This window comes from Alosa alosa, chromosome 5 (assembly GCF_017589495.1).
Source record: "Alosa alosa isolate M-15738 ecotype Scorff River chromosome 5, AALO_Geno_1.1, whole genome shotgun sequence".
NCBI classification, from domain to species: Eukaryota; Metazoa; Chordata; class Actinopteri; order Clupeiformes; family Clupeidae; genus Alosa; species Alosa alosa.
Genome location: NC_063193.1, coordinates 7,573,388 through 7,593,149, shown reverse-complemented (window position 1 = coordinate 7,593,149; position 19,762 = coordinate 7,573,388). Strand labels below are relative to the sequence as shown.

Genomic DNA, 19,762 nt, shown 5'->3' with positions numbered 1-19,762 from the left:
GTTGTTCCTGACTTAATAAACAACCAGTCAGCTCTTGTTAAAGCAGGATTTCTTCCCAAGGTGAGGGGAGGTATAAAAACACACACTCCCCTGGTGTGATATGGATTTTTTTTCTGCTTCTTCACCTTTGCATCTGAATGACAGCCAACCTCCTCCAGCATAAGTTGCAGTCTCTTGCTTTCTCCATTTTCTTCTGTCAGCAACACCTCCCCATGATGTCTCACAATTCTCACAATCACGGTGTGTGTGTGTGTGTGTGTGTGTGTGTGTGTGTTACCCCTTGCATCATAAGGACAGTATTGAATGAATGGGGATAGTCAAAGTCTTTGCAAGGGGCACAGTGCGATATGGAAGAAAAATGTCTCAAATCCGTTGAAAACACTTACAAGATACAAGCAGCAACATGAGAATAAAATAATATTCTCTCTTCTGTTGCAGGGAGAGCCCCTGCCCCCAACCCTGCTTGCTTTAAAGATGTTGTGATTAAGAGATTGTAATCTCTGGGGAAGAAATGAAATTATATTTCACACATTTGAGCCCGTCATCATGCCTATCACATGTGTATGGCATGCATTTGTGACACTTAGATCTCCTTATCATCTAATGCTGCAGAGCAATATCCTTCCCACCGTTACGTTTTCAGGTTTTTAACGGAACATGCTTCCCTCTACAGTTGGGTTATGGAACACTCACCAAACTCACCAAACGTGTTTTCAGACAGACAAATCATGAACAATAAAAAAAAACATTGCTGGTGATTAAATTGCCAAATAATTGGGTCCATCCTTCATTTTGACCAGTGGTACAACTTGTAATGAGATCATTTTATCCACACAATTCAATAACAGCCGAGATGTGACTCCAGCTAGTAGATGGCAATGATTTGATTTGCTAGAAAGTAAAGTAGTTTCCATAAACTGATATATCATTTCTAAAAGATAAATATGATACATTACAGGAGTTGATCCGATGAGGGGCAAGCCCGATCATCAATACAGAAATAATATTGAAATATATAAAAAATTCAATTCAATTAAACTAAAAGTGAATGCATAATTTATTTCTTATTCAACATTTACCAAAATAAATACAAAACTAGTTGTAAAATGTGCTTTTTAAAGTTGTATTTAAATATCACAGGACATACTGTATGTGAACCCATAAAAATGGTAGGTACTCATCTGGTACCTAAGCACTCTCTGCGAGTTCAGAAAGCTTGTCTTTCACTTTCTCTTCAATGTTCGCAAAGTATTTCATTTGGGCGAGAAGTGCTTTGGCTGATTGAAGGTCTCCTGTGAAAAAGAGAAGGGGGAGGCATGAAAACATCTTGCAGTAAGAGCATGAAAAAAAGAAGAAAAAGAAAAAAGAAAAACGCTGTCGTTGTGTCTTCACAGCAGGCTCGTCGGGAAACTGAACTGTCAGAGCAGAGAGCAAAGAAGGGAAGGTAAATGTTGTTGCAAGACACATTACCTTCATTCAGTGCCGTGTTTATTTGCCCCATCAAGTCTTTCAGTCTCTCTGGAAAGAAACAAGCAATAAAAATGCATGGCCGCTTATATTATTCCCCAAACAGGCACCGACATGCTGTTTCAGTTGTGGACTGGCTGCTGTCTTCCTACCTCTCATTGAGCGGCCGATTGAGTCGACCTCCTCATCCTGGCTCCGAGTCTCGGCCAGAGACTCGTTGATCTCCATGACTTCCATGAGCAGCTGGGGGTCAGCGCTGAGGTCGGTCCCCTCCTCCAGGTGCATGCCCTTGAGTTCCAGCTGAAATCAATCACTAGCGGCTTAATAACAGACCACAGACTAAATACAGCCTAAAGATAAATCTTGTTTTCAGTCTGTACAGCAAAAATGTGTGAAGTAAAGATATTAAAACTCATGTTGTGTGTGTGAATAGATAATTAAAGATCATGCTTACCATATACAGCCCACGACTCAAAGGCTTTAGAAGAATCCTATAGGCTTTGTTTACGAATGCTGACTGTTCAGCTGAATATTCTTGCTCTTTCTGGAAGGTAAAAGGAAAAGAAACAAAAAAACACTTTCATAAGTTTTATTTTCTTATATTTTATACCACTAAAAATCTACAAAATATAACACATATTATATACATATATTATACAATATAGTCATAAAGAGTAGAATGGGTCAACTACAAAAGGGTAAAACAGGAGCAAATAGATAAGTGCTCGTTCACCGACTCATTTCCTTGTGTAACAGGGTCATGGGGAGTTATTTCATATTATTATGTCTCCTTGTCTTTGGCACCTTTGTTTTTGAATATGCCTACGAGGGAACTGCTGGAGGAGTGGAGGCATCCAGAGCGATGCCGATAATTGGATATTTTAACAGATCTTGCCACTTTTTATAATGGTGGTAAGACTTGAGACTGCCAAGGGACAAGAGTGTGAGGGATATGTGGCAGGTGGAATAATGTGGGAAAAAATGGGGCAAAAAAAACGCTCGTAGGCAGTGTGTATTTTCAGCTGTCAGGCTTGTCAAATTTTAAAAAGCGAATCAATAACCTCCAGTGGATGCTATTGGAGCTCTGCTGTCAACCCTTCCTTATGGGGAGCAACGTGCTCCATGAGAACATTCCGGTAACCTTGTGCAGCTGATTTATAGCCTTAAGCTCCACTAGTCCAGTAGCTCCTCTACTCCAGAAGGTGTCTAAATAACGGATAGCCAGTGGTACTAATTAATACAATCATCTGTATGCAGCGGTGGAAAAGCTTTGGTGGCAATTGAGCAGCCTTCTCTATTCCATCTGGCTGCAGTGTACTGTTAAGCAGCATTGTGCAGAGAAATGGTAGAGTGGATGTCATTAGGAAGATGTCAGTTATGCCTGTAGACAGCTACCAGCCACCAGATCATCATCAAATGAAACATTAAAATAGGAATTATGGATATATAGCAACTTTGCTATTTGCTGTATGTTAGTAACATAGTTTTTTGTACAAACAAAATCCTAAAACAAAATATTACTACATAGCATACATTGATGCAGTTAGTATTACAAATTCCAAAAATAGGCCTAATACCGATGTCCTCCGGGTAAAGTTGTCAGGATGGAGAGAGCGCTGAAGATGTAAGTATGTTCGCTGGAGCCGTTGGGTATCCAGAGCAAATGTCTGTTCACTTAAGAGAGAAACAGAAGAAGATTGTCCCAAATTTCTCGATTCATATAATTGTGTAAAATAGAGGAAGTGAAAAGGGACTTTAATAGATCAAATAACAATTCAACTACCCATTATGCACTTCATCAATTTAAATATTCTTAGGCACTGTCATTGCATAAAACACAGTTATGTGTTTTTAAGACCTTTCAAAGAAATCAATAAAATGAATGTCTACCTACTAGTACCTACAGATTGAAAAATTAATCTTTAGAATTGCGAATATAAAAATATTCTGTCTGTCCCTTCATGCTTGCATCGCATCTAGGGAGGGAAAGTGAAAACCAGCGCCCCAAGTGGTTGCGTTCCTATCGAAGAGCAGCTCCAATGTTAAGTCCCATAGACCTATTTTAAAAAAAATATTGTGAAGCCAAATCAGCGATGTTATCCACCAAAAATATTTTTCAGTGTCTATTCAGTAATAATCTTCTAACTGTGAAAATGTCAGACCCTATTTTGCCTTATTTAAGAAAATCGAAATTGCTCCTTTTGTTTCATAAACGAACTACAAAAGAAGTCACGTGACTTTACCCTTCGACGTTACTCACGGTAGCATGGTTTGTTTATTAGCCTGGTTAGCATTGACACTTAACACTTACAGCCAGCTCTTCATGTGAGTAGAAGCACAACACCAGTTATCCAGACAAAAGGTTATCACCACGCGGTTTACATCACGTTCCGTTATTACAAAAATATGTTAAGCCAGGTAAGCAAATTGCCGTATTGATCAGTTAGAGATTAAGCGCCCAAACATGTGACGTCACATGCAGCTGTAGTTCCTTATCACCGTGTTACGACAAAAACTCAAAACAATTCAACTGATCCTAAAAATAAGGTATGACCACTTGAAGCAATAGAGGTGACCCCAGTGCCTAACATATGGAAGGCATTAAATTAAGATCCCAATCATGGCCGGATCTAGAATAGGGCTGGGAGGGGCAATGCCCCTCCAAATATTTCTTCTGCCCCACTTAATTGGTCAATTTTAATTGACAGCTATTGAATCTGCCAATCACACTTTTCTAATTCGTCCCGTCTGAATTTCGAGAGTGCTGATTGGATAGGATAACGGTACCGATCCACTTGCATGACACTTCATTTTGTCGTGTCGCATTCCACTGTAGTCCTATGGGTGACGTCAAGCAACTTTAACGCGCCCGCAAAGCATTCCGGGAAGGCAGCGCTGCATTTGAAAATATGTCGCGCATCAAAAAGCTGGGCGAAGCCCATCCAGAGAATGTCTAATAAGGGGAGAACTGCCACTCTCGGAAAACTTCCGGTTTCTGAACTGGTTGCAGTTCCTTCTGTGGTTCCACATGAGGGCTTCGTCCACGAGTGCAGAATGCATGGAGGTCTATGGAGCTGTACCCCTCAAAATCCACTTTTCTCGATATATTTTTTTTTTTTTTCAAGTAATTTGAGTATTGTATTCGAAAGGGGAGGCAAAGAAAATACACTTGGTTGAGTATTATATTTTTTAAAGTCACTTAATTGTTCTAAAAGCCTTTAAAATGTGTCAATGACGCCATTCATTACCACAATGCTAGCGTGTTATGTGCAACAACGACCCAACCTGTAAGAAATCAAAAGGACATAAGTACTGCTCATTCAACTTTTGACCTATAACCCATGTTGAAGTTATACAAACTACAATCAAATCTGAGATTTGTCAACAACAATCAGGTGAAAGAGACAAATTTAGCTGTCTAGCTCCATTGACTCATTTTGCACTCATGGCGATCGCCCCCAGTGGAACTCTGGTGGAACTGCATCCAAAATTCGGTACAATGGGACTTAATACGGAGTGGCAATGCTCTCCGTAGACGGGCTCTGCATTCACTTTAAATGGGCTCACGTGATCCGTTGCCGAACTGAATTGTGGGTCCGTCGCGTCTCGTTTCTCCCGCTACTGCTCGCGTTGAGGAGTTCAGCTGTTGCTGCACCGACAGACGGCACCGGCCAATCAAGCCAATCTACGGACGGCACCAACCAATCACATTACGGTTTTACTTTAAGTAATTTGCATAGCTACCGTCGGGAACATGGAGGTATTGGGTCGGGAACACCCACTGGAATGCGTTGACGGAACGCAGCTGTGTGTGGGAGCCGTAAATAAGCTACCGGAGCAGCAGCGACACGTTCCCCTACCATTCCACACTGAGTGCATCACTTGCTGTTTCATACTTCAGTAGAGAGGGCTTAGCTATATTTCCATAAAGGTTATAGGCTACTAGATGTAATATAGATTCTTGTTGCTGGTTTAAATAAAGACCTTTTTGTATTATTCTTGTTTGAATAAGGTTTGTTTTTAGCTAATGTGCATGTTAGCTTTCTAAGATGATCTAGCCAGTTAGTTTGTTAACATTGGTCATTCATTCAACTGTGTTATAAACAGGGGGGGAATTTTACGGCGACCACGTCGTTGCCCCTTGCATTGGCCGTGATGTCTCTTTGAAAATCAGAGGTTCACAGGCCACTGTGGCCTTGGTGCCCATTTCTTTCTATATTCTGCTTTGCATCCGACTAGCGATTTTTATTTATCCTATGGCCTGATTAAGCTTACCATTCACAACGCAAATTCATTTAGCCTATGTCTTTTACGCAGTGGAGAATGTGACAGCGCACCAAGAAAGAAAGTGCGTCCAAATTCACGCCTTCTTTGCTGAAATAGCCTATACTCCGATAGCCTACTCTTCGCAAAGATATTACATGTATCACATCACACGAAAGAGCTTTTTCTCAGCTTTTAAACTATGTTGGCCGCAAGTTGTGGTAAACGGTTCGCGAGAAAAGTAACTTTAATTTATCATGTTACATTCTGCGCCCATCTCCCTACCCATTCATCTCGGTGGAGTACTTCACGATTTTTTCCCGAACACATGACAAACCATATATTAGAAGAAATAGCAGACCTTACCGAATAAAAAGATGTAAAGCATTACCCTGTACAGTTAGCCATTCCAGAGTAATCCGGTTTTACATTTGCAGCAATGTCTAAATGCATGTCTTAAATTGTCCAATACATGATTTCATAACAGGCCAAATACAAAATAAATGTTACAAATATCGCCTAGATATCTGTAAATATTAAAATCAGCTGACTAAGAGTTTGTCAAAGTAGCCTTAATGATGACAAAATGCTAAGCATGCATGTAGACTATTTGAGTTTCTTAAAGCTGAACTGTGCTTTAATTGTTCAATACATAATTTCATAACAGGCCACATAGAAAATAAATGTTAAATATAGCCTATATATCTGTACATATTAAAATCAGGTCTATGATTAACAGTTCTATGTAATATGTCATGTTTGCTATTAGATAGGGGTTTTAAGGTGAAAAGTAATGCATTTGTAGGTGAAACTGAGCGGGGGTTGTGTATTCATTGTGCCCACCCCAAATTTCTATTTGCCCCCAATCTGAGCAGCCTAGATCCGGGCCTGATCCCAATGTGCACCGAGATATATTTTTTTCTAAAAAATCCCATCCACTCCGCTAAACTATAGGAACGCAACCACTAGATGGCGATGAGATTACTTTCCCTCCCTACTGGTTAGGGAATCTATCCACAGTGCAAAAGATGTGAGTAACTCAATCCTCAAAAAACTGACCAACAAATTGTGACAAAGTAGGAGTAGGTCAGACCTGAGCAAAAGTACAAACAAGTTGCATTACCACTGGGATTACACACCTCACTAAAGCGACAACACTATACTTTTAGACATAGACCACAAATAATGTGCAGTAATCTAGGTTTAGGGCACAAGTGAAAATGTATCCTAGATCATTTCTGTGATGGCATACCAAAAGAATGGCCAACCACCAATATTAAAAACGTCTTGCTGTTGGTTTTCAGTATAGCCCTCATAATAGAGTACGTTTATTTTTAAAGTGAATACAAATGGGGTAGGATCTCACCAGTCCATGATGTCAAAATAAGAGGTTCTATCTGCAGGAGGCTGCACGAGTTTGCAAGACGGGCAAAAGAATGAAGGGGCTGACGAACCGCAGCTCCAACATTTTCGATTCACAGAGTTTGTATACAGTCTTTTAGTCGCCAGATGAACGTATGTCACTGTTTGACTTCCAATGTCATGATGGAATAGGTTGCCAATATATCTTCCGTGTCCGACGACGTTTGAGCTGAAGGTGACCAGAGATCCGAAGTATCGTGTAGGATTTAAAACCCTTTGTCCGTTTCCATATACCTTTCTTGCATACTGAAGCCAGTAAAGGAAACACAACTGGCGCAGTTTATGTTGTGTCAACATGATTAAGCCTACTTTTGACAGTCGGCATCAGTCGATAGAAAATTCCATAACATTTCCGCGTGTAGATTTTTATCTTACTTCCTACTTCCTCTGACCGAGAAAATGTACGCTTCAAAATAAATTTACTTCGGGCTTTTGCTTAGCGGTAATAACAGCAGCCTGTGTTGTTTGAATGTGAACCAATGTGGGTTTACCTTTATTTAACATTAACAATATCACACAAAATTGTCCATGCAATAAGTATGGTACTACTACACACACACTGCAAGAATGTCTGTTGTTTTGTCTGTCTGAGGGACTTAGGATACCCAGGAATGTACACATCCGGTACAATCACTGTTTTCCTTAAACATTTTGCGCAACTTTTCATTTTATTAATGTATGAATTAACTGTAATCATCACATCGAGACGCCTGCCGCGCTACGTTTAAATGATACAGATACAAATACATACAGCCTGATGTGAACTAGGAACTAGAACTACTTTCCCAGAATGTAATTCTCCCCATTTGATTGGCTACGTTTGTAATACGTATGATGCTGCTGTGTTAAGACATGTCCAGGATAAGCCCGGTAAATTTGGCACGTGTAGCTACATACATTTCCTTGAAATCAGGTAAGTTCCATTAAATATTAATTCATAACAAGGCAAGATACGTAACCTGTCGTACACTCTTAATTGTTTTCTGCAAGTGGTGTAACAGTCTAGTTGCATACATTGTCAAACCATGCAAACCTTCGTCTGCGTCTTCTAGCAAAGTTTTGCTTCAACGTTATTAATGTTATGTGTCTTTTGCTTGGATTACTAAATATTTATTCAGTAATAACAAACGAGCAGACGATGCAGTGTTCCTCTTAACGAAACGCTGATACGATCACAGATTTGTTATGATGTGTAGGATTAGGAAGATGTTTTGGTCTGAAGGAGTGAGCATAATGTCAACAATAACCAGCTGCGGTACCTCAAATGGTATCCTCAAATGGTTTCTAAATGCTCGAAATGTTGCAATGCTTTGAAAAGCATTCCAACTGCGGAAGTTTTTGTAACTTCAACGTTAGACTTGAAGATTAACCAGTAGCTGGACAAAAGGACACGCAGAAGTCTTATTTTCTGAGCTCATCATTTCTGGGCAAGTGCATATGTAGGCTGTCCACTTTTTAATCTAAATTGTCCTTCCCACGTCTTGAAAAGAGGACCTGTCCTCTGACCTTAAAAGTACCCCTTCTCCCTTCATTCAGTACAATAGAGCAGCAGCATGTCTCAGGAACCTGATAAGGAGACCCCCTCTCAGTCCCAGACCCAGTCTCAGACGCAGTCCCAGCCCCAGTCACAGAGTGGCTCAAGCTCCTCATCTGCTCCAACCTCTGGCAGCCAGTCGTCCTCTGGCTCGGGCACGGTCAGCTCTGTGGACACCATCCCAGTGCGAGACCTCGCCTCCATCCCCGAGGAGGAGCCAGAACTTGAGCCATGGGGCCGGCTGTTGCCCATGGTGTCTGGCTTCAGAGTGCACAGTAAGAGCTCTCACACGGACTCCTCACCACCACTGGATACATTACCGTTTCATAGCCACCTTATTGGCTGATTTTATCGGTTATCAGGAATAAAAATAGAGTGGCAAAAAGATTGCCTATAGCCTCATGGGGTTGTATTTGACTCTGCTTAATTAGTCCTGGCTATTGGATTGTATAGCAGATACAGGTATACTATGCACTTTACTGACCCAGCATATTTCTGTAAGTATTCTAAAAACCAAAAGTGGCAATGAAAGATTAAAATGCACAACAGCTACCAGGTGTTTCTGTGTAAATTCTTCCAAAATGGATGATATATACACTCTATATTCAAAACACATTTCTTCATTAGTTTACCATAGCAGAGGATTAAACACAGCCATTTGAATAAGGGTTTTGTCAATGTGTCTAAACAATTTGCAGAACATTAAAAGATACAGTGTATAGGATTTAGTGCAGTCTATTAGTTCTAGTGTATAATTACCTGTATATATGAATCTGAGTTTTTGTAAGTTTATAATGAGCCCTTTATGTCTTCAAAGAGAGTGAGTCAGCCTCCAAACCAAATCACTAACCAAATCACTGACTCTAGAGAGGACTTTTAGAGTTTTAATGCCATTTGAATGTGCCCAAATTTCTCCCACACACTTGCAAATGGAGTTATTTTCAATTGGTTGCAGTTCAGTGTCATAAGTTCCATGTGTTTGTTACATACTAAAGAGATCATATTTTTTTTTATTTCCATTTACTGTACTTCATTATTGAACTCAAATACAATTAAAGTTAATTGGTCATGCCAAAAAGAACATTGTTATTGCCTGAGCTGGCCTACCAAGTTAGCAATCCAGCTTGCTTCCTTGGCCTATTCTCCAAATTTTGAACATAGACTGTAATTATGTAAATAATCCCTTTTCAGAAGAGCAAGTCAGTGTATGTTGGATTCACATGGATAGTATGTGTTTCTGTTTTGCTTTGTGGAGTTGTGTTGCACCATATTGTTATTTAGTTGGGAATTACTTCATAATTGTTTACAGATTGTTTTGACGATGAATATACGTTTGGAAGAGACAGACGGTGCAGTTATACATTCACTGATGCTGCCAAGAAGAGCCTATGGGTGCAATCTTACAGTAAACGGCATTTTCGCATATTCAGGGTTGGTCTTTATGGTTCTCAAACATTGGCAGTCATTGGACATGTATATGGTTGCCCTCTGCCTGGATAAAAAATGTTTTTCCTTTCATTTCACAGGAGAACAACATTGTATTCATTGAGGACACTAGTGCCAATGGAACGTTTGTTGATGGTGTTGAAATTGGCAAGGGGAAAAAAATTCCTTTAGCCAATAATGCAGAGATATCCTTGGCTGGACAGGGTCATAAAGGTGTGTTATAAACCATCTGAGAGAATAGGAAACTTCATCTGTGTCAATTGTCACGTTTTAACCACAACACTTACATAAGTGGTTCTCTTACAAACACAACATCCTGATAACTCTTCAAAGTGACTTTAAAGTTTTTCCCCCCTGAGTTTCTCTGTAAGCTTGCTGTTGTGGTAAACAAATTGTATATCAAACTGTCTAGATTTTTCCGCCTCAGTGGACAGTGTAAACTAATGCCTACAGGCAAAATGAAGTTATAGATGAGAACACCTCCCTCATGTTTTAGTCAACTTCCAACAGCCACAATTAATCATGGCCTTGTCCATGAAGGATGCAGTTTTCCTCAGGGATGATGGTGCTCTGATTGGTACACCAACAGTACCATGCATAAAAGTCTCTTGGGAAGAGGACTGAACTTTAATGAAGTCATATGCATTCATTTCATTGCATCAAACACCATCTATTTGTTTTCGTGTAGGCATACAAGTACAAGTTTTTGAGCTGGTGCCATGATTGAATCATTGCACTACTTACAACTAGCCTTGCTAATTCTAGCACTTATCACCTGACTAGAACTGACACTTGACTGTATAAAAAAAGAGAGAATTGTTTTTAAAAGCTTTAAACTGTTTACCATGTTGTAAGTCGCTTTGGCTAAAAATGCGTCAGCCTAATGTAATTGTTTGTTTGGTGGTTGGCCCAAACAAAAAAATATCACTTTTATTTTACCCCTTTTAAATGAACTGCTTATACTGCATGTTTTCAGTGAGTGAGTACTTTTTGTGTCTCTCTCCAGTCTTTGTCTTCATTGATTTAACTGCAGATGAACAGGAAAACCTTCCCAGCGAATTTAAGGCAAAATACCTGATGTCACGAAAGATTGGTGTGTAAGTATACTTCATAACCATTACATGTATTACATTGTTATCAGGGTTTTCCTCCTACAGTTTTAAGGAGTGGGCTTGAAACTTTTAGAGCAGTATGTTCAGTGCAATTGTTTCCTTGTCTGCAGAGGCGTTTGTGGAGAAGTCAAACTGGCTTTTGAGCGGGATACATGTAAAAAAGTTGCGGTGAAAACTATCAACAAGCAGAACTTTCCATCCATCGGGGTAAGTCAGTTTACTGAATAATCAGGTCATTTTCTTCATGCTCATATTACCATTTTTCCACTTTTGAAAATTCAATTTTTAATCTGTGTGCATACTTTTAGACAGCAACGCGGAATGCTGAACGAGAGATTGAAATCTTGAAAAGAATTGATCATGTAAGCATGTGTCTTAATTAGGAAAATGAATTTAAGCTTGGCTATCTGAATGTGTTTGAAATACTTGGTTTCTATTTCCAGCCTTGTCTCATAAAAACAGAGGCCTTTTTCCAAACAGAAGAATCATATTACATTGTGTTGGAGCTGTGAGTATAACATTTCTATTATCACCATTTGAATGAGTAAACTTATACAAGCACAGTAGATCAGATAACTGAAGGAGGCACCTGAAGCCTAGAGTAAGCACAGGACAAATATGTGATTCTTTGCTGCTCTGCGTTGTGGGCGTATCTGAAAGTACAGCCACCCCTGAAGTAAGGAGATCACAAACCTCTTTATGACCTCTGTATGAAAAGATGAAAGCTGACTGAAACCTTTTTCTTCAGTCGAGCTCATTCTGTGTTGATGGTAAAAGATGTCAGTGACATTTGCATGTCGTACAGAGTGGCCCCCTCCCCCTTTGTTCTATAAGTCACCATGCACTACAAAACAGATCTATGTTGCAGTGAATGCCAGAGTTTCCTTAGGCTTGAGCTGGGAAAAAAAACTGAGCTTTGTCGAAATTCAAAGCATGTCTGCACCTTTTTTGATCTGACTCCAAACCATGATAGCGGAGTGCGACTTTGCCCGTGTGTGTGGGCGATGGCGGCCTTGGTCACTTCTGCAGAGGTTTTCTGCTGCACTCCTGGCCACTGGTATTGTCTTCTCTTTCAGGATGCGGGGTGGAGAGCTTCTGGACAGAATCAAAACCCAAGGTCAGCTTAAGGAAGATGTAGCCAAGCTGTACTTTTTTCAAATGCTGAAAGGAGTGCAGGTATGGATTGATTAATTAATTATTTATTTGTCTATGCTTTTTAGTTTTGTTTATTTCATATTTGTTTGGACCTGTCCTGCACTCTGATGATCTGGTAATATTTTCTTTTCAGTATCTCCACCAGAATGACATAATACATCGAGACCTCAAACCGGAAAATATTCTCCTTTCATCCAGAGAGGACCAGTGTCTGATCAAAGTAAAACCTAGTTACTTTTTATTTTTTCCTTCTTTCTTTTTTAACTTTCTTTACTTTTTACAATTTTCTATTTCAATCCCCTTTTTGAAAACTGAGACATGGTGGTTTGTTTGTTGTGCTTTAGATCACAGATTTCAACCAGTCGAAGATCTTGGAGGAGTCGTCTCTGATGAAAACGCTGTGCGGAACGCCCCACTACCTGGCCCCCGAGGTCTTCCTCAGTGCCAACACTGACGGCTACACAAGTGCAGTGGATTGCTGGAGTCTAGGGGTGCTCCTGTTCGTCTGGTAGGTACTGCACTTTTCGTTGCACCCACAGCTCAGGTTCAACAAGCAGAAGTCATTTTTCTGTTAAACACGCATTAGCAAATTTGCATATTGCTGAATAACAGAAGTCAATATACCTGCAGATGACTGTATGGATGTTGTTGTTTTTCTTTATTCCCCTACAGCTTAGGTGGGTACCAGCCCTTCCATCCCGACATTAGCGATCTTCCTGTCAGAGAGCAAATCACTCAGGGACATTACAGGTTCATCCAGTCTAAGTGGGAGAATGTCTCGTCCACAGGTAAACATTTTGGCTAGGTGGTTTCATTTTTCTCTTTTGGTATAGCAATTAGATATAAATGGCTGTGTTCACATCCTGAACATCATAAAATGTCATTGCATTTTTAGCAAGGAATCTTGTGAAGAAGCTCCTTGTTGTTGACCCCAAGCAACGGTTGACCATTGAACAAGCGCTGGAGCATCCGTGGCTGCAGGTTTGAATATTTCATACGAGTGTGCATGTTGGAGAGAAGCTCCGCCATGGTAACGGAATGCAAGTCTGATTCTCTGATGACCTTTTACAACTTGGTTCATATCTGTGTTTCGTTTCTACAGGACGATGCGATGAAAAACCTGGCCAACCAGATCATGTATCCTGAAGGTGCGAGTGATGCTGAGGTAAGAGACTAAAGACATTGAGAAAATAAATTATTTATTCCCACGTGTTAATCAAAACATTTAAAAACCACAAATTACATCCAAAGGCATGTTTTTTTTCAGTTTGCATCCAAGTAGTGGTAGTTTCGTATTAGCATTTATACATTTATTTACTTACCGATTGTAAAGTGACCTGACTTGAGTTCTCTCCCTAAAGGCCCAGGCCCCACCTCCCCCCTCACCGCCACCTCCCCCCTCACCCCCACCTCCGTCGCAGCCCTCCTCAAGCAGGAGGCGCAGACAGGCGGATGCCAATGAGGAGGAAGTGCCGCAACAACCAGCCAAACGGCAAAGAAAGGATACCTGAAAAGCTAATGCCAGACACTGGATTGTGTGTGTTTGCCTATCATCATTCCAATTATGTTGACATTTGTATATATTTTCTGTTTCTGAATAACTGTAGCCTTTATATGTAGCCTTTTCTTTCCGATTCAGGTTTTATAATAAACTTTCACTTGTGATTTAAGTGTGTTTTAATTTAATCCAGGCCCACTACAATAAGTGATATGTATGACAGTAGTATGTCTTGTATGTAAAAATCCATACATCCAGATGGTACAGAATGATGGTATTAATGCATTAAGAATCAATGAGAATCAAATGTTTTTCAAAGGCACATCTCAATATATGGACATATTTATGATCTGTTAATTGTTTTATATTGTATCAAATCAGGGAAATGTCTGCATCCAAAGACAGTACAGAGCAAAAGAAAAATTGAAGACTGAAATCCAATAACAAAGAACTTTTGTCCCCTTGGAATTATAAGGTTCTATCTACGTTCTAAGTTATTGAGCATCAAAGTCTTAGTATAACTTAATGGAATTCTATTAAGCCAAAGAGGGTTAAAGCAGAGCTAGTAATCAAGGATCTTTGGTTAAGCAGAACAAAGCTCTTTAGATATAGTTCTATTGTGAAAAATGCATACAACTGCAAGAAACATCTCACCTCATCTTAAGTTGTCACATAATAATGTCAATAACTCAATTTTGACAAAAATGTCACCTTATAATTCTAAGGGGACGATTTGCTGCACTAGATGTATGTGGCACTGCATGTCTAAATTATCTGTAGTATCAATCATGGAACTTGCAGACACAACTCAAAAAGCCTAGTGTTTCAGAACTCACCCACCGAGTTCAAGCATAAATCATTTAGTTTGATCGTGCATGGCACACCTGCTTCGTCAGAGCTTAAATTGACTCTAGACTCGTCAATGCATCACTGCTGGTGCTCATAATTTCGCTTTGGACTTGTCCCGCAAGCGGTACAGGACTGTGTGCGCCTCGTCGAAAGAGTCTTTCAGGGCTGACTGGACTCTGCTCCTCCAGCTCAACAGTTTGGGTCGATCCTGCAGGATGTCTCTGCCACCCCCCAGGGGCTGAAATCGATAACAGCAAGGATTCCCAAGTTAAGTCACAACAAACTCACTACATGGTGTCATTTCAGATAATTTAAAAAAATGACCTATTATGTTTTTTTATCCTAACATGTCATTTTAATCCCTACAACATGTCATGATTTCAATGTAGTAATGAGTAATTAAAATATAAATCACATTCTATACAATGCATAATTCACATAGCACACCCGACTACAATTCTGAACATAGAAAAGATGTGACGCATCCTTATCCATCTTGCTGGTCCTCTGTGAATTGATTACCTGCATGATTTCACAGATGGCCAGCAGGTCAGCCAGGCTGATGTCATCTCCACACAAAAAGGGTTGCCTTTTCAGGAACATGCCTTCCAGCTTATCTAGCGTGCCACTGAGCTCAACCAAAGCTTTCTGTACCTTTTCAGGCTCTATGGGTTGTCCCATCATACGAGGCAACAGCACCTATACAAACCAACAAACATGCCATTTTAATGTAGCTGTAATTAAACAGCAACATGTGATATAGGCCTTTATCACGGCAGCCCACGGGCAGCTGAAGCAGGGCTGTTCAATTTCCTGTTGGCAGGCAAACCACAGGTGTTCCTAAAAACATTAACGAGGCCTCTGGTTGAAGTAACTGTGGCCGAATCTGACACTTAATTAGAAACACCTGTGCTCACACAGGAACAGGGCTGTTCACTTCCTACTTCGGCTGCCGCGATAAAGGCCTATTGAATCAATGTTATTTGATCGCTAAAACCACAGGTGCCCCGTTCTTTATGTCAGTATTTGCACTTGATGTTGACGGGAGTTGAAACATAATACATAACCTATTTCAGTATTCCAGTGCACTCCAGAATGAATAGGACCAGAGAACAAATATGAGCAATGAAATAAGAAATAAGATTGCAACCATGAAAAGAGCACAGGCACTAACACAGCTCAAATATGTTGTCATGAAATTGCTAACATGTGGAGGGCATCACTGAACCAAATCTCACCTCAAGAATGAAAACTTTAGCCGCATGTGGACGGGTGTTGGTATGATGCCAAGCAGTGTACTCATTGACCTTCGCCCTCCTCTCTGCGTGACGTGGGTACCAGTGGTCAGGGACATCGTATTTGGTAGCAAGATACTTCAGAATGGCATCACTGAAAGAGCAGGTTTAGTGTTATTTCTTACGTTCATAATGCGGACACAGCTTTTTGCATTTGATGTTTTACCTCTCTGTCAGAACAAATCCATTATCAACCATGACGGGCACCTTCTGCATTGGATTTAGTCCGGTAAACTCGGGGGTCCTGTTTTCTCCTAAATTACCACACAATTTGGTGAAGAAATTTAGTCTGTGTTGACCTCAGGCAATGCATTAATATTCATTAACTTGTTGACAACCAAAGGAATTGATTTACTTGATATTTACTAACGTCAACATCTGAACATGTCAGCTAGGCTAGACTTCGAGCCATTTATTTTGTTAACTTCCAACAATTAGCTCCGTCAATTAGTTTGTCAGTCAAGGCTACATCAGAGAACGTCTAGACGTAGACGGGCTCTGGCTACATCTTAACAGTGCATCTAGGGGAAAGTTCAGAGGTCACGTCCTCAAGAAATGTCATGTTCCGTTGTGACTACCTGTAGCATACGTATTCCCTTCAGATTCAATGCAGCAAATAACTGCGCTGCAACAGTGAACCTCTGCGTCTTAAATGGACGTGACCTCGCATACCCTCATGAACGATGAACAAACTAGATCAAAGAGAGAACGGAGTTCTCCTACTGTGTTGGTTATCGGTTGTACTCACCTTTTCGGATTGCAACTAATTTCACCGTGTGAGGTATTTTTGTGCTCCTAAGAAATATTTGCACGGCTCTACATGGCTGCGACAATAAATCAAGATATACTTCTACTGCTTTTCTACCAGCCATGACGAGTTTTGCCTGAATCGGAGTTCTACCTGTCAATGCGCTCAGAGCAGTTCCAGCGAAAATAAGACTTCCGGCCGAGCCAAATTTGCGAAACAAAAGTCTCGTAAAAAAATCCCTCCAAATGAGCTCAGTGTCAAAGGCACTGAATTCAACATAAAGTTTATTTTAGAAAAAGAGGGATAAACAAAGTCAATAAATAAAATTGGCCAGCTCAGCCCTTGGCACTAGCCTACAAGGATACCTGGGTTCCCATGGCCAGCTGAGCTTGTATGATATCATGACATTCAAATTGTTGAGCTGAGAAATCATAGTCTTGTGCCACCTCAACATGGGGTGAAATGACATCCCCACAACCAGGGTTGGGTAATGGATTACATCTCACGTAATACAAAAATCAAGTAACTATAATAAACCCAGGTTACGAAAAAAAAAAAAACAAGAACATGCTGGACAAGGTGACTAGAATGGGCAGGACATTTACTGGATGTGATGTTAAAAGCATCTCCAACCTCATAGGGCACTAAATAGATCAGACACAGGCACATTTGATTATTTATTAAATTATGTATTGATTTATCTTAGCTATTGGACTGATGATTGCATGCCACCATTGCTGTGTTGTTGTTGTTTATGTTCTGTTTCTCTACGTGTTCAATGTTGTTGAATGTTTGATGTTTTATTGTTATTTATTGTCTGTGCTTAATGTTCAATGTGGCTCCCTTGAATACTGTGGATTATCAGGATTGACTATTTGCAACACACATGCACTAAAACAATGTTAAAAAAGCTGTGATGACATATTACGTATGCAAACAGACACGTTACAGCATGCAAATAAAATAAATCACATGACTTTAATAAAACAGTACAATGCATTGTTAATTATTGTGCAGGATGCAGGGAATATACAGTATTCACACAGGGTGAGATGGATGGTTGATGCTCATGTTGATGATGTTTGTACACTGGGACAGGCACAGTCCTCTAATGGCTGCCAAGAGTATTCAAATAGAGAGACAGACAGACAGAAAGAAAGAAAGTCAAATGGTATTTTGGTGGAATCTATTCTCCTTATGTGTGCATGCAAAGGCCTCTGTTGGCACGTGCCAATCACATTTTGGCCTGTGATAAAGGGCTTGGTTGGCACATGCCAACCCCTGTACGCCGCATAGACGTATTAAGTTACACAAATCATATATTTTCTTAAGCGATGTTACGAGGTTTCTAAGCTAAAACATTTTTTGTCACATACAGTAAACATCACCTCACCATCCGATAGCTGCCTGTCCCCTGCATACACTGTAAAAAAACGTGGCCTCTGTGGACAGCCCAGGCTCCAGAAACGGCAACAAACAATTTCCCCTGGGGATTAATAAAGTATCTATCTATCTATCTATCTATCTATCTAACAAAAACAGCCTGGTCCAGCCCGGAACATAAAACATAACAAACTGTTCCAGCCAATCACTGAGGAGATGCGCATTCAGGAGAGTTTCAGTTGCACGGAAGGGAAGGGGTAGCTCTCTGTTTTCTTTGAGTATCAACAGAAGTGATGTTTCCCAACACAGAGCACCTTTAAAGCATATATTGTGAAAATGTCATTTTAACACCCTTTCATACAGTAGGTGTAGGCTACAATTATTTTATTTCTTTACCAACAGCATTTGAATATCATAGGTGTATGACGCGGTTGGCACATGATGATCCCTGTATGCCTTAACAATCTTTGATGTCATTTTCCAGTAAAATACTTGAATTTCAAGGTTAATGAAAATCCATGTATCTTCAAAAATGAAACCAAAAAATGGTCACAGTTCTCACTGCTTCATTTCCACTTTAAGTTAAACAAATGTATTTTCATAAAGCATGTTGTGAGACTCATGCAAACATGCATATATTTTGTTTTCATGCAAACGTGAAGAACAAAATATATATAGGATTACACATATGCCAATCTCCTCACCACCTATATTATTAAGCCTGTTACTATCAGTCTGAAGAAACACATATTAAATGTATTATCTACTAAATTGTTATTTTGTAACATTTAACCAATCCTTCTCTAATAAATTATTTATGTCACATAGGTTTATGTCAAATCAAAATCTGTTTTATTATTCCGAACTTCTCCATTCAACCCGATGTGGTTAGCAGGACTATTATTTTGAAAAGAATGCTAACTTTTGTCTGCCTTTGCTAACAATCGGAAATATCCGGATGCTATTTTCGCTAAAATCACGGTGCTGCCTGTCTATGGGTGCTGCCAGAGAATGTCTGACCTTTCTTTTACTGTCTATGTGTCTGACGGGCTCTGGTGCTGCCTTTCTTTTACTGTCTATGGGTGCTGCTCGGAGCACAGATCTAGGAAGTCGAAAGTAATCGAGTGCAAATTTTACAATTCCTTACTAGGCTGTCTGCAGGCTTTTCTGCGAGCTGTTTTCTGCCTGCATGTTACAGAGCTGTGAAATAATATTTCTGATGACAGTGGAGAAAATAAATATTTGATCCCTTAGCCTAGCCTACTGATTTTGTAAGTTTGCCCACTGACAAAAAAAAAATGAACGGTCTATATGTTTAATGGTAGGTTTAACTAGAGACAAAATATCAAAAAGAAAATCCAGAAAATCAGATTAAAAAAGATCCAAAAATGTAGCCTATTTGATCCCCTAGCCTATAAAGAATTCTGGCCCCACCGGTACCCTCTCAAAAAGAAAGTTTTACATTCCTTTCTCAACTTGTTACCTGTATAAAAAGACACCTGTCCACTTGTTACCTGTATAAAAGACACCTGTCCACAGAATCAATCAATCAGACTCCAACCATAGGCAAGACCAAAGAGCTGTCTAGGA

General features: G+C 40.0%; 3 protein-coding genes across 3 annotated transcripts; 1 reads left to right on the top strand and 2 right to left on the bottom strand.

Moving 5' to 3' along the window:
* Positions 1 to 1,033: 1,033 nt before the first annotated feature.
* hscb (HscB mitochondrial iron-sulfur cluster cochaperone) lies at positions 1,034 to 7,532 on the bottom strand. The gene is made up of 6 exons (XM_048243511.1): positions 7,097 to 7,532; positions 3,045 to 3,141; positions 1,922 to 2,011; positions 1,620 to 1,767; positions 1,471 to 1,518; positions 1,034 to 1,292 (listed from the first exon to the last, which is right to left on the bottom strand). Exons 1-6 carry the CDS (start codon positions 7,447 to 7,449, stop codon positions 1,189 to 1,191), a joined length of 840 nt encoding a protein of 279 aa, XP_048099468.1. The 5' UTR covers positions 7,450 to 7,532; the 3' UTR covers positions 1,034 to 1,188.
* A 108-nt stretch (positions 7,533 to 7,640) lies between these two features.
* chek2 (checkpoint kinase 2) lies at positions 7,641 to 14,064 on the top strand. Its single transcript, XM_048243510.1, has 15 exons — positions 7,641 to 8,065; positions 8,689 to 8,961; positions 9,996 to 10,117; positions 10,213 to 10,345; positions 11,139 to 11,229; positions 11,355 to 11,451; positions 11,553 to 11,606; positions 11,688 to 11,752; positions 12,321 to 12,420; positions 12,533 to 12,619; positions 12,744 to 12,907; positions 13,072 to 13,187; positions 13,295 to 13,380; positions 13,502 to 13,564; positions 13,761 to 14,064. The coding sequence occupies exons 2-15, from the start codon at positions 8,706 to 8,708 to the stop codon at positions 13,908 to 13,910; spliced, it is 1,584 nt and encodes a 527-aa protein (XP_048099467.1). The 5' UTR covers positions 7,641 to 8,065; positions 8,689 to 8,705; the 3' UTR covers positions 13,911 to 14,064.
* gstt2 (glutathione S-transferase theta 2) lies at positions 14,032 to 16,972 on the bottom strand. The gene is made up of 5 exons (XM_048243512.1): positions 16,790 to 16,972; positions 16,208 to 16,295; positions 15,985 to 16,135; positions 15,269 to 15,445; positions 14,032 to 14,984 (listed from the first exon to the last, which is right to left on the bottom strand). The coding sequence occupies exons 1-5, from the start codon at positions 16,911 to 16,913 to the stop codon at positions 14,838 to 14,840; spliced, it is 687 nt and encodes a 228-aa protein (XP_048099469.1). The 5' UTR covers positions 16,914 to 16,972; the 3' UTR covers positions 14,032 to 14,837.
* Between the last annotated feature and the right edge of the window lie 2,790 nt (positions 16,973 to 19,762).

Excerpts from the sequence above, each read along its gene's own strand:
- hscb (XM_048243511.1), bottom strand. The coding sequence starts at position 7,449 with ATGTTGACACAACATAAACTGCGCCAGTTGTGTTTCCTTTACTGGCTT. Across the intron at positions 3,142-7,096 it reads TATTTTGACATCATGGACTG|TGAACAGACATTTGCTCTGG; the intron begins GTGAGATCCTAC and ends TTCTCTCTTAAG. Across the intron at positions 1,768-1,921 it reads TGAGTCGTGGGCTGTATATG|CTGGAACTCAAGGGCATGCA; the intron begins GTAAGCATGATC and ends GATTGATTTCAG.
- chek2 (XM_048243510.1), top strand. The coding sequence starts at position 8,706 with ATGTCTCAGGAACCTGATAAGGAGACCCCCTCTCAGTCCCAGACCCAG. Across the intron at positions 11,452-11,552 it reads AGAACTTTCCATCCATCGGG|ACAGCAACGCGGAATGCTGA; the intron begins GTAAGTCAGTTT and ends GCATACTTTTAG. Across the intron at positions 11,753-12,320 it reads TATTACATTGTGTTGGAGCT|GATGCGGGGTGGAGAGCTTC; the intron begins GTGAGTATAACA and ends CTTCTCTTTCAG.
- gstt2 (XM_048243512.1), bottom strand. The coding sequence starts at position 16,913 with ATGGCTGGTAGAAAAGCAGTAGAAGTATATCTTGATTTATTGTCGCAG. Across the intron at positions 16,296-16,789 it reads ATTAGTTGCAATCCGAAAAG|GAGAAAACAGGACCCCCGAG; the intron begins GTGAGTACAACC and ends GTGGTAATTTAG. Across the intron at positions 15,446-15,984 it reads CTAAAGTTTTCATTCTTGAG|GTGCTGTTGCCTCGTATGAT; the intron begins GTGAGATTTGGT and ends TGGTTTGTATAG.